This window comes from Artemia franciscana, unplaced genomic scaffold (genome assembly GCF_032884065.1).
Source record: "Artemia franciscana unplaced genomic scaffold, ASM3288406v1 Scaffold_1123, whole genome shotgun sequence".
Classification (NCBI taxonomy): domain Eukaryota; kingdom Metazoa; phylum Arthropoda; class Branchiopoda; order Anostraca; family Artemiidae; genus Artemia; species Artemia franciscana.
Window position 1 is genome coordinate 107,821 of NW_027062745.1, and position 27,747 is coordinate 135,567.

The 27,747-nt window shown below is 33.4% G+C and overlaps 2 protein-coding genes across 2 annotated transcripts in view; one reads left to right on the forward strand and one right to left on the reverse strand.

Moving 5' to 3' along the window:
* LOC136042337 (nostrin-like) overlaps positions 1–18,522 on the forward strand; it is a 76,099-nt gene extending 57,577 nt beyond the window's left edge. The window contains exons 11-12 of the mRNA XM_065727299.1: positions 4,048–4,242; positions 16,072–18,522. Of these exons, the coding sequence (XP_065583371.1) occupies positions 4,048–4,242; positions 16,072–16,181 (305 nt within the window). The 3' untranslated portion in view covers positions 16,182–18,522. The remainder of the gene's footprint in view (positions 1–4,047; positions 4,243–16,071) is intronic.
* A 5,931-nt stretch (positions 18,523–24,453) lies between these two features.
* Positions 24,454–26,422, reverse strand: LOC136042336 (uncharacterized; the record flags this gene model as incomplete). The annotated part of the gene is made up of 2 exons (XM_065727298.1): positions 24,454–24,525; positions 25,218–26,422. Coding segments are annotated over 2 exons (1,277 nt in total), but the record flags the coding sequence as incomplete, so codon positions are not given.
* Between the last annotated feature and the right edge of the window lie 1,325 nt (positions 26,423–27,747).

A 27,747-nucleotide genomic window follows, 5' to 3' on the forward strand; every position in this document is an offset into this window, starting at 1 on the left:
AATAGTGTTTATTTATTTATTCTGTAATGCTTTTGAATTTAACCGAGTAGTATCCTTGCTAAATAGTGATTTTTCTTCGTTATTGCTTCAAAAAAAATGTTCTATTGAAGACTTAGCAAAGGAACGAGCTATCTTTACTTTTTAACTGCTTGGTACGCCCCACCCCCATTAAGTGGAAGAGTACTCATGTGGTCCCAGGATAGGGAGAGCTATGCTGCTACATATTCTATAAATATTAATTCAGAATAAGTGCGGGCTTAAGGTCAGTGATGTGAGATGGCCAAACTTTTCGTTTCTTAAAAAGTTCCTTAAGAAGCAGCTTTGCCCGACTTTAAACTTAAATGCATTAATAAACGTTATTAAAAATAAAGTTTATATCAGTTTTAATTGGTTCTAACAGACTAATAAAATCAGAGGAAGCAACGGAAACTAGAAAAAGAAAAAAAGGTATTGAAAAGGAATTTGATTCCTATCTACGTCTTCTTATAGTAGCACAAGACCGAAAGTGAAGACAACTTTCACCAAATTGATTGACACTAATGATCCAATTAATGGTTTGGTTTGGTTTCGCTTACATTTGTGATGGTACCTTTCAACAAAGAGGCTTGATTTTCCCTTAGACTAACGGGAGAAAATTCAGAACAGAAACATAAGAATTTTCAGACATCTTTAAAGCACATTTAGGCTTGTGTTCTCACAAGTTTTCTAACATCCCTTTCACCACAGGTGGTTTCAGAGGAGAGGGATTGAGTGGGCACTCGTCCAGGGTACAGAAATTTTAGGGAGCCAGTTTGAAAGAGATTATCTAAGATTTATAATCCTTTTGTAGTTTTTAAAATTTTATCTTTATTGAAGTAAAGCAGAAGTTATAGTTGGCAGTAAGTTACTTACTGTAATACTTCTATAATAATACTTAATACTTGCTGTAAGCATACGCAAATTTAAGAGGGTAGAACCACCACTGCTTTCCCCCGAAGGATTGCCTATGCTCATTGACTATCCGGGGGTGGACCCCTTTTGCCACTCTCCCATCAATAAAAATGCTGGAGCTACACCCCTGGTTGACTGTTGGGCTATACTCTTTGTCCTAGGGGATCGGATAGGTGAGTAAGGTCAAGAGACTTGTACAAGTGTTTGTTCATTTCCATTGCTAAAGTAGGAAAACAGTTCTTGTCTTCTTTTTTCCCTACCAAATAACTACCTATAACACATCATATTGAAAAATAAAATATATTACTGTTAAATGAAGTCTTCAAATTTAAATTGCTGAGATTAGTCATTGACAGTAATTTCTAGATGTTTTAAGTTTGAATTATTATAGGACTTTACTTACGTTCGTTTTTGTTTTAAATGGGTCTTAACTTTTCTTTGCCAAACTTTCTTTTCGAAAGGTTTTTTTTTAAATTAATAATTTAAATGTGTACATTGTATCTTAAATTTGTCAAAATGGATATTGCAAGTGCAAAGAGTGTCAGACAGAGAGGAATAATTTGTAGAATTACTCTTTTTAATCTCTTAAAAGTTGTACATAGAGTTTATTACATTATTTATACAAAGAGATATTAAAAGTTTTACAAAACATAAGACATAGAGATAAGACATAAGTTTGGCGCAAGTGCCAAAGGCAGAACTGAGCGCAACGCAAATTTTTAACACACACACACACAAAGAGCTTTTTCTGAAAATGAATCAATAATGAAAGCTTTAAAACCAGCAATGACAGGTTTTACGTTTTAAATGGCTCTTTACTTTGCTTTGCCAAACTTCCTTTTCGAAAGTTTTTTTTTTTAATCAATCATTTAAATGTTTACATTTTATCTTAAGGTTGTCAAAATTAATATTGTAATTGCGAAGACCCTCAGACCGAGAGGAATAATTTATATAATTACTCGTTTTTAATCTCTTAAAAGTTCGCTTTTAATTTCTACAAGATGGTCCCTGGAAACTATTTTCGTTGCCCTGGGATAAGGGTGAGAGAGAATCAAGGCAACAATTAATTGCAAACGATGTGAAAAGCTGTGTTTAAATACATATTTTGTTCAGAATATTTCTGAGTATAGACTTAAATAGTGAGAAATAACAGACTATTATAGTGCTATTGATTATTCTTGTGCGTGCAAGGTAGAGAGGCTATAGATAGAAGTTCGGCTTGTAAGTCTCTTCTTGTACAAGACATGTTTTAGAAAAACTATAGAAAACATCTGGGAAAATTACTGACAAATAATTAGGGCCTCTGGTAGATTTATTGGGATCATTTATTTATTTATATTTGTTTTGTGACTGTTTTACTTGTTTATAAATGATCTTTTTATTTTTTCTATTCTTTATTTCGTCCCTTTTCCTCAGTATGGTAATTGAAACTTTTATTAATGGAATTGCATATTCAACAGAAGATGATTATAAAAAAGCTATTTTGTAATAAAAAAATTAATTCAGGTTTAAAGCAGTCTGATTTGAATTCAAATGAGACTCCAAATCATTTCAATTCAGTCTCAGGTTTTTCCATCACCGCTCTTGAACCTGTTTTGGAATTTACATTTTGCTCAGAATGTATCACAAATAATTGTCTTAAAATATAAAATCTGCAGACATTAGTAGCAGAAGCTTTTATTGAGATATCATTGTAGAGCCTTGTATGAGAACATGTTGTTGTTTTTTAATTATGGCACAACAATAGTCTTCTTTTAATATTTGGAAATGGTTAGAACAGGAAAAAATTAAAATGTTGATATTGAAAAATGAATCCAAGAAACAGCCAATCCAGATTAGGGTTCATTCCACCACCGCTCTTTTCTTATTTTTTACTTTGCACTCGACTCAAAATTTAATGCCAGATCCTTCTAAATAACTTTTTTTCAAACAGTTCGTGGTAACGAACTGTAGTTAGGAGCGACCCGGCTCAATAGTAACCAAAACTCTAAAAAATTGAATTTTGATATAAATAGCTACATCAAAAGAATCGCATTTTAATGCTGATTTTAAATATATAAGTTTCATCAAGTTTAGTCTTACCCATCAAAAGCTACGAGCCTGAGAAAATTTGCCTTATTTAGGAAAATAGGAGGAACACCCCCTAAAAGTCGTAGGATCTTAACCAATTACTCCGTATATGAAATCAGTTGTCCCCTCCGCAATCCCTCGCTCTTTATGCTAAAGTTTGACTCTTTGCCACAATTCTACTTTTTAAAACAATTAAAAGCTTTAGCGTAAAGAGCGAGGGATTGCGGAGGGGACAACTGATTTCATATACGGAGTAATTTCTGTTCGTTTTAAGTTTTAATGCCGCTCCTTACTTTCAGCTAAAAAAATTAGTTTTTTTTTAATTTAATTTTTCAATATAGAGCCACAGTTAGCCTGTAACATATTTTCCATATAATTGGAAGTTGATGTACTTAGATTACTAAGTTGATATTACCATAATATATAATTTGATTATAATTAAATTCAAAGGTTAATTCATAAAATGAAACAATATAAAACAATACATTAAAATTAAAAAAAACTAATTTTTTTTAGCTGAAAGTAAGGAGCGACATTAAAACTTAAAACGAACAGAAATTACTCCGTATATGAAATCAGTTGTCCCCTCTGCAATCCCTCGCTCTTTACGCTAAAGTTTGACTCTTTGCCACAATTCTACTTTTTAAAACAATTAAAAGCTTTAGCGTAAAGAGCGAGGGATTGCGGAGGGTACAACTGATTTCATATACGGAGTAATTTCTGTTCGTTTTAAGTTTTAATGTCGCTCCTTACTTTCAGCTAAAAAAATTAGTTTTTTTTAATTTAATTAAAATATCAAAGGTCTTTCATTTTCAGAGTTAACATGGTCGAAACTGTAGGTAAAACTATGTATTTAACGATTATCCAGAAAAATTAAAATAAAAGTCCTTATCGTCATGCGATTTACACTTGACCCAAAATCTAAATCTGAATCCCCCCCTCCCAGAACTCTTGAAATCTGAAAATTAGTGCTTGTTCCTAGTTAAAAATTGCAAACCCTATTTTTTGAGTCTGAGACTTTTATCTGAGGTGCCTTCAATATTTCAGATGAATTCAGCAGTCCAGAAAGTGATTCTGAAGATTATTCGCACAGCGCTGCTGATTCTCTTTCCCCCAAAGCTCTGAAGAACACTCCCCCTTTGCAACAAGAAATTGCTCCCTCTACCCGAGGCAATGGCGGACGATGTAGAGCCTTGTATACGTATACAGCTAATATGTACGATGAGCTTACAATACATCCAGGTAAATCTTTTTCTGTTGTCTTTTTTTAATGGCAGTACATCTTAAGCAGGAGAGGGGATGGGTTACAACTTGGGGAAAGAAGAGATATAAGGGTCAGGCTAGGTAGCAAAAATCTCCTTAATTTTGCCCAATGTGTGGGAGTATAGGGGAAAACCTTTTGTATTTTACATGGAAATAAGAAGGATTGGTGGATTGAAGTAAATATATTATTTTGGAAAGTTTTATTGATAAAAATGATTAGGTAAGCGTTTTGAGAAAGAAGGATTTTAGGGAAATTCCAAAGCAAGGGAAATTTATGAGACTAGGAAGTGAATCCCAGAGCCCTTTTTTTTGTAGCTCTTTTTTATTATGCAAACATTATCGGAAACTATGGGTAAATCATAAAAATTTGATTGGGTCTGAAGATGTATGGTGTCCAAATCAATAAAAATCGGTACCGTAGAATGAATTGTCGGTTGGAAATCGGTTAAAAAAAAAGTTACCGTGGAATGAACTTAATTTTTACTCTCACCCTTATTTTGCAATTATATTATAGTAATGTACAAAAAACATTTTTTTACAGAAAAGTTTTTTACAACCTAAAAAATTCACTTTTTGATTTTCACTAGTCACTTTATATATCAATTTAAAATTTAAATTTTGTTAGTGTTTGTGCAGAAACTAGGATCGAACTACATTTTTTCAATAAACTAAAAGTTCCAGGAGCTTCATAATAATAAATAACTGGTAGGGCCAATTGTGAATTTGACTGCATAGCGAATTGACGAGATATATTGTTTTTGCTTGTTCCATTTAAGTACTCATTTTTGTTTTTGCTTTTCATATTAAATGCACGAAGGAAAGCTCTATTCTTTACTCTGTGGTTTTCACCCATGATTAAATAAAAAAAAAATAAATAATTTTGTTGACTGAAAGTAAGGAGTGATATTAATGCTCAAAACGAACAGAAATTATTCCGTATATGAAAGGGGCCGTCCCTCCTCAACGCCCAGCTTTTTACGCTAAAGGCTTCATTGTTTTAAAAAGTAGACTTGTGAGAAAAAGTCAAACTTTAGCGTAAACTACGGGGCCCCTCATATACATAATAATTTCTGTTCATTTTATGTTTTAATGTTGCTCCCTACTTTTGATTGGAAAAAACTTGTTTTTTTATTAAATTTCTCATTTTTTTTTAATAACGCTGGAAAACCCAGCGCCCCCTTCATGGAAATTCTCTTCTCCCATGATAAACTCCTCCATGAAAAGATCTTCTCACGTAACCCCCTCCCCCCGACACCCCTACCACCAGAAAAAATCCCTCCTGAAAACGTCTGTATACTTCCCAATAGCCAATACTATATTTAAACAATGGGCAAAGTTCATAACTCGTAGCCCTTCCCGCCGGGGTTAGTGGGGGATTAAGTCGTCCTCAAAAACATAAATACTAGATTTTTGACTATGCTGACCCATTTGGCTATCTCAAAATTTTGATCCAGTGAATTTGGGAAAAATTTGAGCGTAGGAGGTGGCTTAGTTTCTGTCCAATTCTTTGCTCACTTAAAAACGGCACTAAAACTTTTAATTTCTCTTTGAATGAATCCTCTCGTGGCATTCTAGAACCACTGGGTCAACACGGTCACCCCTGGGATAGAAAAGCAAAAAAACACGTATCCGTGATCTTTCTTCTGGCAAAAAAAACAACAAAATTCCACATTTTTGCGAATAGGAGCTTGAAACCTCAATAGTAGGGTTCTCTGATGCGCTGAATCTGATGGTGTGATTTTCATTAAGATTGTATGTTTTTTAGGGGGTGTTTTCCCCTTTTCTCAAAAATAAGGCAAATTTTCTCAGGCTCGTAACTTCTGATAGGTATAACTATACTTGATGAAACTTTATATATTTAAAATCAGTGTAAAAATTTGGTTCTTTTTATGTATATATTGGTATCAAAATTCCCTTTTTTAGAGTTTTGGTTACTATTGAGCTGGGTCCCTCCTTACTGCAGTTCGTTACCGGGAACTGTTTGATAGGTATAGGGAATCTTCTATAAGCTCATTTGTTCAGTCGTGCAATAGGAACTACTGCTACAACTACAAACAACTCACCGCAGCACCAAGCTACCTGAGGCCAACACAGCTACGCACGCTCCTCCTCAATCTCAATCTATTCAAAGCCTCTCTCTTTACACCCTCCCAGGAAGTTCCCATTTAAAAGTAATTCAATTCATAATAGAAGCAAGTAGTTGTAAATAGCCTGCTGTTTCTCGTAATTTCTTTTTTTCTCCTTCTTTTTCTTCCTCTGAGTGTTACATGCAATAACGTTTTCTCGTTAAATTATATGTTTGGGGTCAAAAGCCACTTCGATATTGCTATTCAAGTATCTGGACGTTAAAGAGGGGTCTCGGCCCAATGTAGTACGTTCCCCTATGAATAACACCAATTCTTGATATTTTGCTTGCAATCTCTAATAACGATGAATGACCTGCCGTTTCAAGTAATCAATTTCATCAAACACTTAAAGTTTGCAAATAAATTACAGGAGAGTACAGAACTACATTTTTTTTTTCACAACTTTTCTTTTCTTTTTTCATTTTTTTTCAACTTTTCTTGTTTTTGGCTGCACAACTTTTCGAACTTTTTTTTTTCAAACTCACTTACTTGAGGTCAAAACTCAACATTTTTATATTCAAATTGAATTACTTCTTTTGCAATTTTTGTGTAATGATCAAACTCATAAAGTTTCAGGTGTTTAACAACGATAAACGATTTATTTAATATTAAATAAATTAGTAATGATAACAATCCATGAATTTGACTTTGCATGGGCTTCATAAGATGTATTGTTTTATATTGTTTCATTTTATGAATTAACCTTTGAATTTGATTATAATCAAATTATATATTATGGTAATATCAACTTAGTAATCTAAGTACATCAACTTCCAATTATATGGAAAATATGTTACAGGCTAACTGTGGCTCTATATTGAAAAATTAAATTAAAAAAAAACTAATTTTTTTTAGCTGAAAGTAAGGAGCGACATTAAAACTTAAAACGAACAGAAATTACTCCGTATATGAAATCAGTTGTCCCCTCCGCAATCCCTCGCTCTTTACGCTAAAGCTTTTAATTGTTTTAAAAAGTAGAATTGTGGCAAAGAGTCAAACTTTAGCGTAAAGAGCGAGGGATTGCGGATGGGACAACTGATTTCATATACGGAGCAATTTCTGTTCGTTTTAAGTTTTAATGTCGCTCCTTACTTTCAGCTAAAAATTTTTTTTTTTAATTTAATTTCTGAACGTTTTTGAATTAATGCATGTTTGGTTTTGGCTCTCCGCACATAAATTATTAAAATGTAATTTGTATATTAATTCTTTTTTGGCTAAATGGCTTTCTCTTAGTTTTGATCAGACGATTTTGAGAAATAAGGGGTGGAGAAGGAGGCCTAGTTGCCCTCTAATTTTTCGGTTACTTAAAAAGGCAACTAGAACTTTTAATTTTTAACGAAGGTTTTTATTAGTAAAAAATATACGTAACTTAAGAATTAACTTATGTAACAAACTTTCATAACCATATATTTTTATTATGTATACGAGGGGTTTTGTACCCTCGTTAATACCTCGCTCTTTACACTAAATAGTAAGTTTTGTCCCAATTCTTTAAGAACGACCCCTGAATCAGAAAGGCCGTAGAATAAATAGTTGATATTACTAAAAATACTTTAGCATAAAGAGCAAGGTATTTATCTCCTCCTAAATACCTCGCTCTTTATGCTAAAGTATTTTTAGAACCCATCGTATGCGTAATAATCTCTGTTCGTTTTAAGTTTTAATGCTACTTCTTCCTTTCATTTGAAAAAACGTTTTCATGTTTATTTTTCATTGTTTTCTTATAGTAATGCTAGAGAATCCTGCGCCCTTGTCATTGAATTTTTCTTCCCGCATGACAGATTCCTCCAAGGAAAGATCCTCCAACATAGCCCCCTCTCCTCAGCCCCACCCCTAAACAAAATAAAATCCCCCTGAAAACGTCTGTACACTCCCATTAACCATTACTATATGTAAACACTGGTCAAAGTTTGTAACTTGCAGCCCCTCCCCCAGGGATTGTGGGGGAGTAAGTCATCCCCAAAGACATAGTTATTATGGTTTTCGACTATGCTGAAAAAAATGGCTATCTCACAATTTTGATCCGTTGACTTTGGGAAAAAATGAGCGTGGGAGGGGGCCTAGATGCCCTCCAATTTTTTTGGTCACTTAAAAAGGGCACTAGAACTTTTCATTTCCGTTAGAATGAGCCCTCTTGCGACATTCTAGGACCACTTGGTCGATACGATGATCCCTGGGAAAAAAAAAACAACAAAAACAAAACAAATAAACACGCACCCGTGATTTGTCTTCTGGCAAAAAATACAAAATTCCACGTTTTTGTAGATAGGAGCTTGAAACTTCTACAGTAGGGTTCTCTGATACGCTGAATCTGATGGTGTCATTTTCGTTAAGATCCTACGACTTTTAGGGGTGTTTCCCCCTATTTTCCTAAATAAGGCAAATTTTCTCAGGTTCTTAACTTTTGAAGGGTAAGACTAAACTTAATGAAACTTATATATTTAAAATCAGCATTAAAATGTGATTCTTTCGATGTAGCTATTTATATCAAAATTCAATTTTTTAGAGTTTTGGTTATTATTGAGCCGGGTCGCTCCTTATTACAGTTCGTTACCACGAACTGTTTGATATTTTGAACTCGTTTAGAGGTTATTTGACTCTAAGTTCGTCAAAAGACAGTTCCCGGACGGGTAGAGTTAAAGGGTGGAGTTGGGTACTGGATAACATCTTTTCGAGCCCTAATTTTGACTGAGACTCATTCCTGAAACTCGATATACTACATTTTCTTTTATTCCAGTATATAATTTATAGATTTACTCCAAATCAGAAGTCTTTCATTTGGATTTAGGCACCATCCTTTTGGGGAATGCCTCTGCTAATTTATCTTGACTCGCGTTAAGAAAACACATCAATATATTAATATTGGCATGTACATGTATGGGGTAGATGGTGGAATTTCTAGTAATTTTTGCAAAGATGGAATAACTGTCTTTCCGATTTGACCTTAGCTAAGTCAGCACTAATGTCAAATTGGAACAGGACTAATTGGACATTTTAATTGTCTTTCTTAGGAAAGTTGTAATTATTTTTTTTGTTAAAAACCTCAAAATTCCCAGCTAAATCTTCACACGGTTGAAGTAAGAATATTTCCACTGAAAAAAAAATCGAACTCTTTTCGCTGTTGTTCTCTCTTGTTTTCTACAAACCTTTTAGATAATGATTAGCTATGTCAGTGGAAACACGCTGGAGCAAGAAATCAAGAATTCAAACAAGAAAAAAGAAAAGAAATCAGAAGTATTCATAAGAACAGGGCTCTTATTGCACTTTGGCCTTAACGGTTATCAGTGGCAGTCTTGGCCTCTCCTGGGCCCGGGAAAAATGTTGATTAGACCCCCCCCCTGTCTGTCACAAAATTTTCAGGCAGAATTTTCAATTAATGTTTCAATTTCTTAATTAATTAATAGTTTATTGATTATTTTTTAGTTTATTATTGAAATTATTCAGCTCTTATTAGTTATTTGAATTTAATTATTTCAACTATTACTATTTAATTTTTTCTATTTCATCAGTTGATTTAATGATTTGCTAATTATTTTCATTTATCAACTGTGCCCTCTACTTTGTTTCAATAAAAATAAAATTTCTAAAATTACAAAATGATTTTAACCGTTAGATTACTTATGTGAAACTTTTTGCCCCTAAAATTTCTGCGCCCGGGGCAAGTGTCCCCTCTGTCCCCATCCCTAAAGCCGCCTCTGATGGCTATGCCAAATTATAAATGCTTATAAAGAGTCAGGCCTGTGTACAAAAGGCCCTCATTCCTTGTAAATGTCGAGATTTGTGTGGTTAATCTTACTCTTTGTGGGGTTATTCTTATTCTATATGTTTTTTTTATATAATTTTCTCATTTTTCGTTTTTTTAAATGTATGCTTTTCCCCCAGAAATAAGCTCCTGAATATTTGCGGAGAGAGGTTTTAAATTTTCTCTTTCTCTTATCAACTTTAATAAAGTTTAAATATACATGTTTATCAAAATAAACAATTTTAATAAACTCGTCATTACGTTTCCTCTCTTAAGGGAGATACACTAGCTGGTCCCCCTATTCCACCTATACTTTTAAAGATCCGACACTTTTCACAGAACGCTCTAATTTTTAAGTTATTTCTCATAACCATATTTGATTCAAATCTGAGATGTTTTATTTTTTTCCTTTTTACAGCGCATTCAGTAAAATCGTTCTTGGAATTTGGTACCTCTTGACTTTCGTTTATTTTATTTTTTTACATTTAGTGTTTTCTTTACCCAGTGAGTCCCCCTTGGGGTTCTATTAATGGAATTAACAAGTTAGGCCACTTCTATTTTCACCTAACTTAGATGTCTCTGATTTTCCGAAGCAACTTCACAAAGTCTTGTGCAACTTTGTAACTTTTTTTTAATTCTAGAATCTATAAAAATATCTTGAAGAGTAGAACTCAAGCTTGATAATGAGATTAAATAAAAAAAACTTTTTTTTTCACTGAAAGTAAGGAGCGACATTCAAACTTAAAACGAACAGAAATTACTCCGTATATGAAATGGGTTGTCCCCTGCGCAATCCCTCGCTCTTTGCGCTAAAGTCTTTAATTGTTTTAAAAAATAGAATTGTGGCAAAGAGTCAAACTTTAGCGTAAAGAGCAAGGGATTGCGCAGGGGACAACCCATTTCATATACGGAGTAATTTCTGTTCGTTTTAAGTTTTAATATCGCTCCTTACTTTCAGTTAAAAAAAATAGTTTTTTTTTATTTAATTTCTGAAGGTTTTTGAATTAATGCATGTTTGATTTTGGCTCTCCGCACATAAATTATTAAAATGAAATTGGCATATTAATTGTTTTTTTGGCTAAATGGCTTTCTCTTAGTTTTGATCAGACGATTTTGAAAAATAGGGGGTGGGGAAGGAGGCCTAGTTGCCCTCCAATTTTTCGCTTCCTTAAAAAGGCAACTAGAACTTTTAATTTTCAACGAGCGTTTTTATTAGTAGAAAATATACGTAACTTAAGAATTAACTTACGTAACAAACTTTTATATTCTTACATTTTTATTATGCATATAAGGGGGTTCGTCTCCTCGTTAATACCTTGCTCTTTACACTAAATCTTAAGTTTTGTCCCAATTCTTTAAGAATGACCCCTGAATCAGAAAAGCCGTAGAATAAATAGTTGAAATTACTAAAAATACTTAAGCATAAAGAGCGAGGTATTTATCTCCTCCTAAACATTTTTGTAAATAGGAGCTCGGAATTTTTGATATAGGGTTCTATGATACGCTGAATGCGATGGTGTGATTTTCGTTGAGATTCTATGACTTTTATGGGGGTTTTCCCCCCTATTTTCCAAAATAAGGCAAATTTTCTCAGGCTCGTAACTTTTGATGACAAAGACTAAATTTGACGAAACTTATATATTTAAAATCAGTATGAAAATCTTATTCTTTTGATGTATCTTATAGCATCAAATACCGTTATTTAGAGTTTCGTTTACTATTGAGCCGGGTCGCTCCTTACTACAGTTCGTTACCACGAAATGTTTGATTGTGATTTTTGTTCTCGTGAAAATCAATTTAGTGATTCTGAATTCGACTTGTAGCTCGAGCTAAGTTTCGAACTGAAGTTCTGAAGTATTCGTATCAAGCGACCCACTATGCGAGGAAAGAAAAGCTAAATGCGATAGATTAGACCAAGACAATACCATATTTATAATATAGACAGTTAAAAGCCTCGCGAACTGCGAACTGTGTGAGAGGCTGATGAGTGGAAGGTCTCTCTATTTAACAATCGCATATTTTTCTTTTTAAATTTAAAAGATGTGCATAAAAAGATCAAATGAAATTGCCAAATAAGTCTCTTTTTGCATTTAATTAGAATGAGTTTTTTTTTCTTTTTGACAAGCTTGTCGTTTCTTTTAAAGTAAATGGAGTTTATTTTTCTTTTCTTTTTTCGTTGCTACTTGGTGATTTGTCCTTACCTCAAATTCTATTGGGTAAAAATCTTGTTAGAAAGAATTATTCACAGGGGAGCAACATTACAAAGTAATTGGAAAGACTCTAGTACTAGAAAGAAGGATGGTTTATTTGATGGTATAACACTTCTGTTTAGTTTATAGAGCATGTAAAAGTCACAGCAATACACTTAAACTCGGTGGTGTATCCGTGAATTTAGTCAGACGTTGAGAAAAAAATCTATAAACTAATGCTTTAAAAGATATCCAAATCAGAAAAGACCAACTAAATCCCAAATGTACCTGAAAATTTTTTGTACTAAAAAAGATCTGATTGTACCAAGACTTACAAATTGTATCAAAAATGTTACAATTATACCGTGTTGGCAACGCTGCTGGCTATGCCAAAATTGTCCCAAATAATGACCGATAGTTTCGTAAGGTATTACCTTTAGATTTTATTCGACGTATTGTAGCCATTTTAATTCTATTTCTATACGGTTTGTGACCAATCTTTGTATTTGCGACCTTTGTTTAATGCTCAAGATACGAGAGATATACGAGTCATGTATTTTCGCTATTGTCGGTATTTATTGTTTGTTCTTAGATCGCATAGAGACCGTAAGATCTCTATGTGTTCAAACGTTTGTTGCTACTGATATTTTGACGTTTCAAAAAAAATCAGATTCAAAGTTTTTAAAAAGGTCTATTTACGGTTAAGTCCTCATCATCCTTTTGTTGGATTGTTTTGATGAATCTGCTTTGTAGTTTTGTCGCAAGTAAGGCCATATCCAGTGGGGGGGGGGGTACGGGTTTTGATTTCCTCCCCCCGAAATTTTTGTCAAAATCGTAAAAACGTAAAAAATTTGATGCGTTTTTATTGCGTTTTTTAATCTGTTTTTGTTACCCCCCCTCCCACTGATCAAAATCCCTGGATATGCTCTTGGTCGCAATCAATATTTATTGACTTAGTTTTTTTCTTTTTCAATGTGTGTTTGCGTTGTTCCAGTTCTCTGTCCATATAGCATTGGCATCAATTCATTCAAACTTAGGGTGGGGGTAGGGTGCAAAGTTTATTTTCAAAAATCTAGGAATGGGGCAAATTTGAAAGAGCAAGAGTGGAAGACTTTTTGGATTCAAAATCAGCACATATTTTTTAGATGGGTAGTGAAAAAATCATTTATAGCAATTTGTTTACCACATTTTTACTCGATTATAATTACATGGGTGCGTACGTGTGTACAATGGCTTAAAGTGGGGTCAGTTTTTCCCTTATCCTATTCCTACTATTTATTTTCGTTTGCAATTACACGGGATTTAGTAATCCCATTTTCTTCTTGAGAACTTTACGCTCTTAAGTTTAGCCTTTACTATTTAACTAACTTTTACAATCAAAACTTTGTAATAGTATTTCTTGAGGGTTTCCAACCCCAAAGGCTTCTCATGTCTATTTTCAGAGCACGTAATGTCACCTCATTACAAAAGGAATACACAAGGATCTCTTGTTATCCCTTTGATAAATTACATCAAGTTATCCTTGCTTGGTGTTAAATCGGGAAATTCTTTTCTAATAGGTTTATGGATAGAGTCGAAAATTTATCTAAGAAAGATGATATTTATGGAAATTTTGCGAAAACCTTTAGAAAAGCGCAATTAATTATAGGCAAAATTGATTCTATGGTCTTATTCTTCGAACTTTCAACTAAATAATTTAATTTCCACAATAAAATATGAATTCAGGGGCAGATACTGGGGGACCCTGTGTCCCCCAAGATTTTCTGGCACCCTCATTCGGTATTTTTCGTTTCTTTAAATAGACTTATCAATTTGGTCAATTATTGGTGCCTTTTGTCACATTGGCCCTCCCCCAAGATTTTTATACAATCCTAAGAAGGGACTTATGACAGATTAGCTTCTCACCCTGTGAACTATCAATCTTGTCTTTTTCTACAATTAGCCATAGCTTTATGCCCGCTACCACTTAATTTTAATGAAAATCAGGCAGTTGCGGGCATCAGGTCGTCGTTTAATTGTAGAAAACCCAAGACCGATAGTCCTAAGTGAGTGAGAGGCAAATATGGCATAAACCCGTTTTAGGATTATGTAAAAGCCCTTTTTAGGTGTATGAACTTGCCCTCTATACGAAATTTTGGGAGATGGATTGGTACATTTTCTTTTTACATTGAATGAATTAGAGAAATTAAGTAGAAATTAGTTTAATAATTATAACTAGTTTAATATGTTTAATAATTTAATCAGTTTATACTAGTTTAATCAGTTAGTTCAATAGCTGCTACTGAAGATAATTAAATCTCAGTAGGCAGTTTTGTTTTCAAAAGGCTTAGGAGGCCGTAAATAAAAGTTATATATATATATATATATATATATATATATATATATATATATATATATATATATATATATATATATATATATATATATATATATATATATATATATATATATATATATATATATATATATATATATATATATGTATATATATATATATATATATATATATATATATATATATATGTATATATATATATATATATATATATATATATATATATATATATATATATATATATATATATATATATATATATATATATATATATATATATATATATATATATATATATATATATATATATATATATATATATATATATATATATATATATATATATATATATATATATATATATATATATATATATATATATATATATATATATATATATATATATATATATATATATATATATATATATATATATATATATATATATATATATATGTGTGTGTGTGTAAAATTATTTGATATGTTTCTGTACTAAACAAAACTAATTATTAATAAGGTAGAGCATTAATTAAACGTTAATCTTCAGTGGTGTGGTCGCAAACATTAAAATAAGATCGTGAAAATAATTAATTGAAGTTTGTCCTTCTTTTTAAGAGTTAGTTAATTCATGGGTAGAAAATAAAGTATTATCATTATTGCAGCGCTACAGGTGGCAGACCGTGAAACAAAAACTATGGCGACAAAATATAAAAGCGTAAGACTCCAAGGCTAGTGGGGTAGGATACAGTCATCTCTTCTTCAATATCATGTTTATACTCCATTTATTATTTAAGAATTAACGGCGCTTCTTGACTACTAAGGTCCCTGCTTCAGCCCTGCAGTGCATTCCTGCAGCGTGATTCGATCCCTGGGTCCCGTATTACCAAGCTAAGGTCAAATCCACTGCGCCACCACAGGACGTTTATACTCCATTTTACCACGAATCAAAGATTTAAATTCTTCTGCAAAAAAAAAAAAAAAAAAAAAAAAGTTCTAAGGTGCACGATCTAAGCTCACAGTGATATGACAAAGGCTAATTTGATCAAATAACTTACGCTCCATTTTAGCACGAACCAAAGATTTAAATTGTTTGACCACAAAAAAATTCTAAAGTACACCATTATACTCACAATGATATGATAAAATGAATAAAATTATCGTACCCCAATGTTTTTTAGTGATTTAATCAAATAAATTATAAAATAGATTACACTCTATTTTACCACAGATAAAAAAAAAATAATTGTTAGGCCTATGCCAAAAAATGCTTCTTAAGCATGCCCTTATGCTCACAATGATAAATTCAATGATTTGACTAAATCAAATGATTGTGGTTTTGACAGAATATCTAATGTATTGTATCCCTGCGACTTGTAAACATCAATAGTTTTAATGTTGTCCAATTATTTATTCCAGGTGATATAATAAACATTCATGATAAACAGGAAGATGGTTGGTGGGTCGGCGAGCTTGAAGGCAACATTGGCATTTTCCCCGAAACCTACGTAGTAGAACTTGAAGATTAAATCATGAATGACATGCATTCCTAGAGAAGCATTGCGGAAAAATTCTCGTCATTGATCCAGGCTATTTCTCTAGAAAGTTTATTTCCGTCCGGTCTGTTGGATAGGATAGAAACATTCTCATTACTTGAATTTGATTAATTTATTTACTAAAATTAATTTATTTAACAAAAATTTTGTATCCTAATTCATACCCTTGTAGATATAGGCCTCTTGATGTTTTTGTTGAGGTATTTTAGCCTTCCCTGAGGTTGTTATTTTGTCATTATCGTATTTTAGTTCTTGTTGTTCTACCTTGCCCTCGACTTGTTATTTCTTTGGAGAAGCACGTTTTTTAATTTTGTTAATTTACTTCAACTGTTTAGTTTATTATTAAATTCTATATGCATATGCATATGTGACTCTTAGATAGGGGGTGTCAATGGCCCTGGAGGAACTTTAATCCTTTATCTTTTTATTTGTACCTTATTAATAACATAATTTTATTATACAAGCAAGCACATTATTGATTTTGAAAATTTTTTCTTCTTCAATTTAAGTTCATTTAAAACTATTTTGCTGGTGAAAGTATGATGATCGCAAATTTCAAAAATATTAAATTAAGCACTTGTTTTATAGTAATGAACAAACTTCATTAATAATAACGACGGACCACTAATCTTGAAAACCATAAATTTTAACGATTGAAACTTCTCTTGAAGAAACGAAAAAGCGACCTTCTCTTGGCGTTTTTTCTAGATGTTTATTCCACATTTGGACTGGAATAAATTTACGTTGGTATACGCTGATCAATATTTCCTCTGCCCAAATGCAAGAATTTGAACAAATAAAATTTTTGAAAGAAACGAAAGTAAAAAGGACAGAAATATTTTTGTACTTTCTCTTAAGGATTTGAGACTTTCTTTTAGGGATTTATAACTTATCTCTATAAATGTATTTATGAATTCAAGTTTACAAATGTGCCGTTCTATATTTGACTCCAGTTCTATGTTTTATGTCCCAGTTATTCTTAGCTGGAATAAATTTCCCCTCTTTGAAAAACACAAAGACGAACTTTTTGGGACATTTTTGCTGGACATTTTTGCAGACACTTCGTGTCAACTAATCGCACCAACAACTAACACAATAAATATGGATTTTTGGGGATGAAGAAGGTGTGAAAGGGTCCTTGTTTTTTTTTCTTTTTTTTTGTTTTTTTTTTCTTTTTTTTTAAAGAAGAAGAACCCCTTAAAATTCGATCGTTTAGAGATACTTCTTCTATATTAGAAAGATTCGCTATGGTTAGAAATATATTTTTAAACTAAAATATATAAACATATTTTTATACATAATTTGAAATCGCTAGATGGAATCTCATATCCCCAAATAGTACAAAACCACTCAAAATTTATTTTTCGTCTGTGTCAAATTCTTTAACCTATCTTTATGTTGCTCAGTTTTTTAAACTTCTGCAGCTTCTACTTTAAATTCTTCAGTTTTGTCTAACATATAAACCAGCAAATAACAATTTGTATGTTTATAGGAATGTAATTTGAGATGGGCCAAGCTTCAAAATGAGGAGGTGATAAGCTTAAACAACGAAAAAAAAAAAACGCAATTTACATGTAGGGTCATATGCGGGGTTGAACCCCCCCCCCCCTTTCCTCCCCACATCCCAAAAAATCTGACTCGTGAAAACGTAACAAAAGTCCATATAAACAAATTTTGATGTGTTTTTACAAGTTCTTTTCCCTCACTTCTTTCCCGAACAAAGATCCTGCATATATCCTTGCTTGCATGACCTATTTAGACGATTTAGAGGGCTCCTGTCCCTAGCCCTCACATTACATGGGCTTGGACAATAACAATTCTTTATGTGTGAGCATTGAATTTGGGATGAAACAAATAAAAGAGATGTGCTTTATGAACTTGTTCAGGTTATATTTGCTGATTCTGGGTAGTTTTGGCTTCAAATGCTCGGAAGTCAATATTTGTAAGCATTAAATGATTTAATATTTGTAAATAGTATATTTCAGCAAATAGTTTTAGATTAAATTTACTTAGTACTTTTCGTAATTTTCAACCTACTTTAATGTTCATGAAGGAATAAAATAAATTTTTGGGAGTGACTAGTTACCATTTAATTTGCTTTCATTTCTCGTACGCTAGTAAAAAATCAAATTTTGGTAAAGTCTGCCTTTAATTTGAGGAGTGCAAAATTTTCGAAGTCTCAAATTATTTTATAATAACGACAGTATTGTCGTTGTTTTTAACTTGTGCTTGTATTTATTTTCGTTGTAATTTTCGTTGAGCAAAATTTTCGTTGTAATCGATGTATTTGAGTAATAAAATTATCGATCCAGTATATACTTTTTTTAATAAGCTGTTACTAAAATTTGGGGAATTAAATATGGAAGAATATTTATACCATTCGAATAATAAAAAAATCACTTCAGTATATGCCGTTTTTTTCAATTAGCTGCTATTAAATATGGAGGAATTGCAATTATACATCAGGTAAGATTTAGTAATTTTCTAGTGTTTAGAAGCCCTTGCAGGAATTCCTTTTCAAATCATTCAGCCTGGTATATAGTATATTCACCAGATGGATAAACTGTTTAATCATCCAAAAACTCCATACAAAGGACAATTCATGCACTGCTGTTTCTTATTTTAATGTAATAAGAATCTAATGAAAACAATCTCTAGGATGCTGTACAAGGCTACATCCAGGGGAGGGGGGTTGCAAGTTTGAGCCCCTCCCCCCTCGAAATTTTGACCGGCTCGTAAAAATGTAGCAAAACATCATACCAACACATTTTGATCGTTTTTTTAATATTTTGCAAATCCCCCCCCCCCAAAAAAAAATCCCGGATTCATCCCAGAGGCTGTGGCTTTTGCTTATGCGTTTGACTCACAGATTTATTACCCGAATAGATATTAGGCACTATATCAAAAACATCGCAATGAGAGAAAGGTAAGCAGCTAATAAGATAAGCTGTCCAGTAGCAGTCAATTAATAAATAAGCAGACCTAAACAACCGGTTTGCCCTCTTTCTAATACCTTCAAGTTCTTTGCTGAGGGCATGGAAGAAAATGTAAACGGGAGCGCAAAAACCCTCTCCTGTCTGTAGTGTAATATGTGTAATTTCTCTGTGGTTTGACTATAGGAAAAAGGAGAGACTACTGTCCTGTAATTTTGTGTTAAAAAAATATGCTTTTATTTCTACTGGTTGGTTTTGTTAAGTAAATTTTTCTCTGCATCTAATAAAAATCAAATCCGATCGCTGTTCTTTAGGTTCTGCAAGTATTTCCTTTGTATCCCTATTTGGACTCTTAATAGTTATATTTTGCGACTGTATGGTATTTTTGAGATTTGTCAGAAAATGGACGAACTGTCACGCAGATTTGCCGAACGCTGCACCAGAATTATCGATTTTTGTCTGATTTGCCTTGTATCAAGTGCCTAGCGTCGCCAGCTTGAGTGAGTTTGAAGAGCTGTATTGGTACCGGCCGGCCAATAGGCCTTAAACTGCTGAGGACAGGCAGCTCAAGTACCCGCACTTCCCACGACACTTCATTAGAATTACAAAATTTAATAAGGAGAACCCTTTGGTAGCTGATTGGAGGATATTTTATTTTTAATAAAAAGGTGTTCTAAAGTGTCTGAAGTTGTCAAGAATTGTGCGTGTTCGTTTTTTTCTGTGTCCTTTTTGTTTTTCTTTTCATTTTTTTACACTCCTCTTTAGTGCATTTGTGTTGTATGCAGAGGGTAACAATAAGTTGTTATTAAATATTATTATTATTATTATTGTCGCAACCAATTGCCTTATTTCTTGTTTGAGAGAGAAAATAGCCATGTCCTTTTAAAACCTGATTGACTAATGCTTCAAATTTGACTACGAAGAATATTATCAAATAAATTTCGACAAATAACTTTATTTGTAATATACTTATTTAATCCTTGTGAAATAGATTGATTATTTTCCAAAAACAATGAGAAAAGAATATAAATAGCTGGCTTTGATTGTAATATACCCTCCTTGCGGTGACAATACTTCCTGAGTTTTGAATTTATTCCCCCTCTGGATAATACTACCTGATAAATCTCCTATTGACAGTTAAAACCCGAAAATTCCCCATATGGTGAAGCGAGCAGAAGAAGGGTTGTGTAATATTCTCTGGAATAAATATATACTTTTTAGTCTTCAGGCACTATCACAAGAGATAAGAGACAAATATCCATCCTCTCCCCAAAGAAAACCACTCTTTGAAATCTAACTGAAAACTAACGTAAAGTTGGAACGTTCCGGGATAAATATGTACTATTTAGTCTTCAAGCAGTATCACAAGAGATTAGAGACAAATATCCGTCCTCTCCCCAAAACCTAACGTAAAAAGTACATATTTGTCCCGGAACGTTCTAACTCTACGTTAGTTTTCAGTTAGATTTCAAAAAGGGTTTTTCTTTTGGGAGAGGATGGATATTTGTCTCTAATCTCTTGTGATAGTGCCTGAAGACTAAAAAGTACATATTTATCCCGGAACGTTCTAACTCTACGTTAGTTTTCAGTTAGATTTCAAAAAGGGTTTTTCTTTGGGGAGAGGATGGATATATGTTGTGATAGTGCCTGAAGACTAAAAAGTACACATTTATCCTGGAACATTCTAACTCTACTTTAGTTTTCAGTTAGATTTCAAAAAGGGTTTTCTTTGGAGAGAGGACGGATGTTTGATTCTAAATATGTCTCTAATCTCTTGTGATAGTGCTTGAAGACTAAAAAGTACATATTTATCCCGGAACGTTCTAACTTTACGTTAGTTTTCAGTTAGATTTCAAAAAGGGTTTTTCTTTTGGGAGACGATGGATATTTGTCTCTAAGCTCTTGTGATAGTGCCTGAAGACTAGAGCGCTAAAACCTAACGTAGAGTTAGAACGTTCTGGGATAAATATGTACTTTTTAGTCTTCAGGCACTATCACAACAGACTAGAGACAAGCATCCATCCTCTCCCCCAAGAAAAACCCTCTTTGAAATCTAACTGAAAACTAACGTAGAGTCAGAACGTTCCGGGATATATATGTGCTTTTTAGTCTTCAGGCATTATCACAATAGATTAGAGACAAATATCCATCCTCTCCCCAAAGAAAAACTCTCTTTGAAACCTAACTAAAACCTAACGTAGAGTTAGATCGTCCCGGGATAAATATGTGCTTTGAAAATAGCTCGTAGTTTTAATAAGAATGTCTGAAAGCTTAAAATATATACTTTCAAAAACGACTTGGTATGCGGAGCCACAGGGCAGGGATGTTAGATTATATAAGTTATCCCATTTTTAGAGCTAATCCTTGTCGAAATTATAATGATGTCAGGATCTATGATTTCAAATGCTTTAAGGCCCTAAAAAGTATCCGAACCTCTCCTCCACACTCCGTTTACACGAGTCTACTATGCTTTAACGAGTGGCGTCATCTCTTCTATCCGTGTCTCGTATTACTCATCGTTTAATTTCGTAAATTATTCTGGTCTCTAACATTCACATAAATTCACTTAGGTATGCTTGTTTGATACATTCAATGGAAAAGTAAAGATATCATATTTTGCTGAAATCGAAAATATTGCAGAAATCTTTGGTTTAGAAAAAAATTAAATCGGCCTCCTGTCTGGGGTAGGCAGTCAACCCACTCCAGAAACAAGATTAATCAGAAATAAAAAATATGTCACTGTTTTTGGCCTGCCAGTTTGCTTTCTCTGTCCCGAGAGCCCTATGTGATTCCAATCACTTATGATTTTGGTAGCGACTAAGGTAAAGGTTGTTTTTGACATAGTGGTTGCAACTGAGGAGGTGGGGAAACAATGTTATTGGCAGTACCGGAAGAGAGTTGTCATTTCACAGCCAGGTGTTTGAGACTGAATTCTATGGTGACAATGATGGTAGTAATTTTACTCGAAGTTTGTGGCTGTTTTGCATGCAAAATTCACGTCTGAGCCTTTCACCCGACATGAATTTTGCCGCCTGGCTCCCCTAGACCACCGATTGGTAACTTTTTGAATCCAGCAAGCGAAATAACCTTTTTTTTGCATAATTTAAAAATAGCTCGTACCGGAAGAGAGAGTTGTCATTTCACAGCCAAGTGTTTGAGACTGAATTCTATGGTGATAATGATGATAGTAATTTGACTCGAAGCTGGAAACGGTCAAAGGGAGACAATGGTGAGATTGCTGGAACTAGGGGAGATGAAATCGAAAATGGAGGTATCATTGGTGTTACACATGCTGCTAAGGATATCGGTGCTGAAATATTTGCAATTTAGCTAATTGAAATATTGGCTTTAGAAACAGTGTTGTTGTTCACCCCTAATAAGACTTAATTATAGAAAAACGAATAAACATATTGATGAAAATATATTTTATTTTACAATGATAAAACAAAATAAATGCCTCAGAAATTCTCTCAGAATACTCTTCGTGTTTTGGCTTTTGGTAAAAAAAAAAAGGGAACATGTTAAAACACAAGTTGCTTTCAGTGTAGTACAGACGGCACTCAGTCTTTATTGGAGGAGGACTAGGAAAGGTTGTCCCATTTGTGTAAATCATAATTTCTGTATGTTTTAAAAAGAATTTTCATTTATTGTAATTTGTGTTTGCTTTTATGTTTTATATCTTCATAGGTTGTAATTTCTGCTATTTTCAGTTTGACTTCTTCTATGATTCAATTTATGCTTAAACATTTCTCGTTCTTTACTCTTTGTTGAAATTTACTTTCCTTCACCAGGACATCGTTTGGGTTTGGTGGTTGGATAAGGAAGGCAGTTGCCCCCCAATAATGTTGATATTTATTATATATCTCATATTCCTATTGACTATCCGGATATGGACCCATCTTACCCCCCCCCTCCATAAAAATGCTGGAGGATTGCCCCTGCCCTTCACAAAATCAGAACATTATATATCAGATAGCTTTCGTCAAATCTCAGGGGGAAAAAATCAGAGCTATTTTTAAAGAAGCCAAAAAATATGACTTCCTATGGAAAACTATGTTCAATTATGTTCAAATATTTGTCGTGAGAACTGTCATTCTCTTGTCCTGGTAATGTTCATATGTTCGTTATCTTGTTTCGCATTGGGAAGATGAAGGAAGACTAGAGAAAACCCAAATAATTATAAGCACATTTTATTCTTTTATTTTTTATTAAAATGGTGGTTTACTGAAACGAACAGAACAGTTGGGTATCGTATTTAAACAAAGATGAATCTTTGATTTCCAATACAAGATGAACCAATTTCTCATTCGCATTGAAGTACCAAGTAGATAAAAAAATACTCCCCCCCCCCTTGGAACTATCTTAGGTGTGTATTCTTGCCTGAAAAACTTCTATTTTCTAACATTTCTATTTTGAATGTTTCAAAACTATGCAATTTTTAGGGTAGAATCACATTTTTGTCAATTATACCACATATTCATCTAAAAAATTGTACTTAACCCCCCTCCTCTTATGATACTAAAACACCATTGCCATGAAGCTTATATTTAGTAATATTCATAGAAAAATGTTATTCAACGGGCCAGTAAGAATCTTTCAACCAGAATTTCATGGTGTATTTTTGGGCTTCATTTGTTTTGTTTTTTGTATTAAGCGAAAGCGTTAAAAAAAAGTATTTCCAATTTCAACACGATTCCAATTTTATAGATATTAATTTTGATACATAGCCAACATTTCTTTTTGTAAAAGAAAAAGAAGAAATTAAGTTTCTAAGCCCACTACTCACAGGCAACGCAATAGTAATGCCAAAGTAAATAGCCTTGTGGCTTTAATATATTATCTATCTTATTATTTCTTTTCGTAACTTAATTTTGTATGGCAGAGTGCTTGTGAAATTTCAAAGGGGCTTAGTCAATATGAAGTTAAAAATGTTGGTCCTGTTTTTAACAGTAAAAAGTGATTGGAGGGTAATTCGCTTCTCTCGCATGCATTTTTTAGTTGCCAACCCCCTCGACCCTAAAAGCCATCCGGCCCAAACTTCGAGGATACCATTTCGATAATAATAGAATAGAATAGAATAGAATATATTTATTCACTGCAATAGCCGGAGCTAGCATTAGCATGTCATGACAAAAATAATTTATACCTTCAAAAACACTCACAGGAAAATTTAAACAAACAATATATTAATCAAACATTAAATATTAGTCGCGTCAATATTATTAAAATGACGGGTAAAATATGGAACAAATGATTTACGATATCTCTCAGTACTATATGCTGAGCAAGTCAGTACTGTGGACAATTGTTTTTTATTTGTCGAAGTCTAGTAACTGGTCCTCCAGTTGGGGGGCTCGCAAAGTTGGGTAGTAGACGACAATGAGCTGGGGAATTTAAACAATTTAGTCCAAATCTATATGTTAAGCCATGTCTACGACTATCAAGTGAGTCCAAATTGAGTTGTTTCAGTGCATCTTCGTAAGTTGAGTAGTTTTGTCCAAGTATAATTTTTACAGCTCTTTTTTGTATTGTCTCAAGTCTATCTGTTTGATCTTTTGTCAATCCCGGATGCCAAGCAGGGCATGCATACTCAAGAGAAGGTCTAACATAGCTGCAGTATACAGACTTTAAAACCTCAGTTGGTGTACCAAATCTTTTTAGGTTGGAAAATGAATGTAAAAGCGAGGCGCCTTTTTTAGTCAGATAGTCAACGTGCGAATTCCATCTTAAATCATCGTCCAAAAGAATCCCAAGTATTTTAACAGTTTTCTTTGTTGGCAGTATGGAATTATGAGAAGAGTGGTTGTTACCCTTTAGGAAGGAAAATGTCATATAAGAGCTCTTAGTTTCACTGACCGCCAGTTTTACCTTTCCTAATTAGGGCTTTTAGATCATGATAGATTTTGATCAAGTCAGACTGTTCAGTAGTCGGAGGGCTTAGTCGCAGTGATAAAACAGTTAAATCATCAGCAAATTTAAAACGCTCACGTATTGTTGTTAAAATACGGTTAAAAACAATAAGAAAAGAAAGCGGGCCTAATTTAGTCCCTTGTGGCGAACCACAAAAAATATTTACAAATTCAGATGGCTCATGATCAGGAAGTTGGACACACTGAGATCTTTCAAAAAGAAAACTAGCTAGCATTCGTACAACAAATGGACGGGCACCCATAGCCTTTGCTTCTTCCACAACTACATTATGATCAAGACTATCAAAAGCCTTAACTATGTCTGCAAATAATGCTTCAACATAGGCCCCATTATTCTCTAAGTGCTTAAGGATAGTATCCATTAATGCAACCAAATAATGAACAGTACTATGCCCGGATCTAAATCCAAATTGTTGGGGATCAATATTATCATTTATGTCCTCAAATAAACAATCAAAAATAAAACTTTCAAATTCTTTTGAGAGAGCTGGAGTTTTCGAAATCGGCCTCATCTCGGTTATATCTTTAGGTGCCTTGCATTTGGGGATTGGCGTTACATATGCCTGTTTAAAAATACATGGGAAAACACCATCAATAAAACACTGGTTAAAAATTGCCGTTAAAGGAGTAGATAAAAGATCAGCACACTCAATAATCAATTTAATTGGTATCTCACTAGGATAACTAGATTTACGAGAATCAAGTGCCTTTAACTTTTTAGCAACTGAACAAATCTCTAGTATAGGGATATTTGAAACTGAATCATTCGGTGGTAATGTTCTTAGTTGCGGATGAATTTTACAAACAGATGCAAAAAAGTTATTAATTTCACTAGGTAACATGGGTTTACCATTGACATCTCTCACTTCAACTCTGGTTACTTTTTTCCCGACAATGTTCTGAATTAAGTCATGGAACTTCCTTGGGTTGGATTTATATATTTTGCTTATTATTTTAGACCCATACTGCTTACGAGAACATCTTATTTTACATACAATTAAATTTCTTACTCTTTTGAAATCTTTTACGGATCCAGTTAAATGCAATTCGTTCCTCACTTTTATCAGATTCCGAATCTCTTGAGTAATCCATGGTTTATCATTAGATTTCACATATATTTTTTTTTGTGGGAAAATTTCACAGTATTTTTCGAATAGTTCCTTACAGAATAAACTTGCCATTTTGTCACCGTCAGACAATGAGAGAATACCACGCCAGTCACGATGTGTGAGCCAATTCTTGTAGAGATTTACTAGTTCAGGTGAGAAAGGCCTGTACACCACACTATTTATTTGTCGATTTGGGATAAAACGATTGGGTGTCCAAGAGACACACAAGTGATCACTCAAACCTAATGGGGGTAATAATATTCGAAAGATCTGGTAACTATGCCTACAGGGCACAGTGGTAAATTGTGCATGTTGTCCATTGTTTATATGTGGGTTTTATTATAATGTTTGATCCTCGGTGTCTGAAAAGGCTAAGGGTAAAAGGATTCAAGATTCATTTTTTCAGGGAACGTTGAGGGAGATGTTGAACTAAACCAAAAGACACTATGTCCATCTGGGTTGTCATAAAGACATATCTGCAATCGCCCAAGAACAGCGAAGGGCATTAAGTTGAAACTTTCAGGGCATATTAAAGGGCATGTCGAACAAAATCAGCATACACTGTACAGCCAGATTAACAAAAGAGATTAACAGCAGTATGTCTGGAGCGGTGAAGGATAACGAATCCTTCAGGGCTTTTTGATGGGGATGATGAATCAAATCAAAAGACTCGATGTGCACATCGAGGTTTTGAAAAAGGTGTATCTATATTATTTCAGAAACGTTTAAGGGTATTACCTGTTCACCTTTCTCTTTCACTTAAAATCTTATAGCGAAAAAATTGCTTAAAACATAGTGTATAATTGTGTGCAAAATACAAATAGAGTCAAAATTAACCCTTAACCAGAATATTCGTTCTTTGTTTTTTCTCCTAAGGATGATCGTATCGACCTAATGGTCCTCAAATATTGGGAGGGGATTCATTCGAACAGAAATTAAAAGATATAGTGCTCTTTTTTAATGACCGAAAAATTCGAGCGCTACTAGGCCCCCTCCCGTGACCTTTTTTTCCCAAATCGTCTGATCAAAATTTCTAGGTAGCTATTATGTTCTTCGTAGTTGAGATGGCTCAATAACTATATCTTTGGATATAACATGAATCCCCTAAGACCCTAGGAGAAAGGTCCTTAAGTTATAAAATTCGTCAATTTTTCTCGCATAGCATAAGTTATTGGAAAGTATTCATACATTGTCTGGTGGTGGGATAAATTTTCTGCTAGAAAGTTTCTCCATGGGAGAATTTTTCATGGGAGAGAAGTTCCCAGGGGGTAATTTTTTCAGAGGATATTTTATGGGGGGGGGATTTTCCACAATTTCAGTACAAAATTGTTTTATTGTCTTGCTTTCTCTTTTCCATCTCAATTTTACGCGTGGAGATGTTAAGGAAAATTGTTTGAGGTAAATTTCCACCGGGATTCAGTTTCGGAGGATAATAAAAGGGTAATTTCGGGGGTTTGGGGGATTCCTCCGTTGAGATGCAGCCAAATTTCTTGTCATTATTTATAAACGATCAGAAATTAAACGAAAAACAAGTTTTTTCAACTAAAAGTAAAGGGCAGCATTAAAT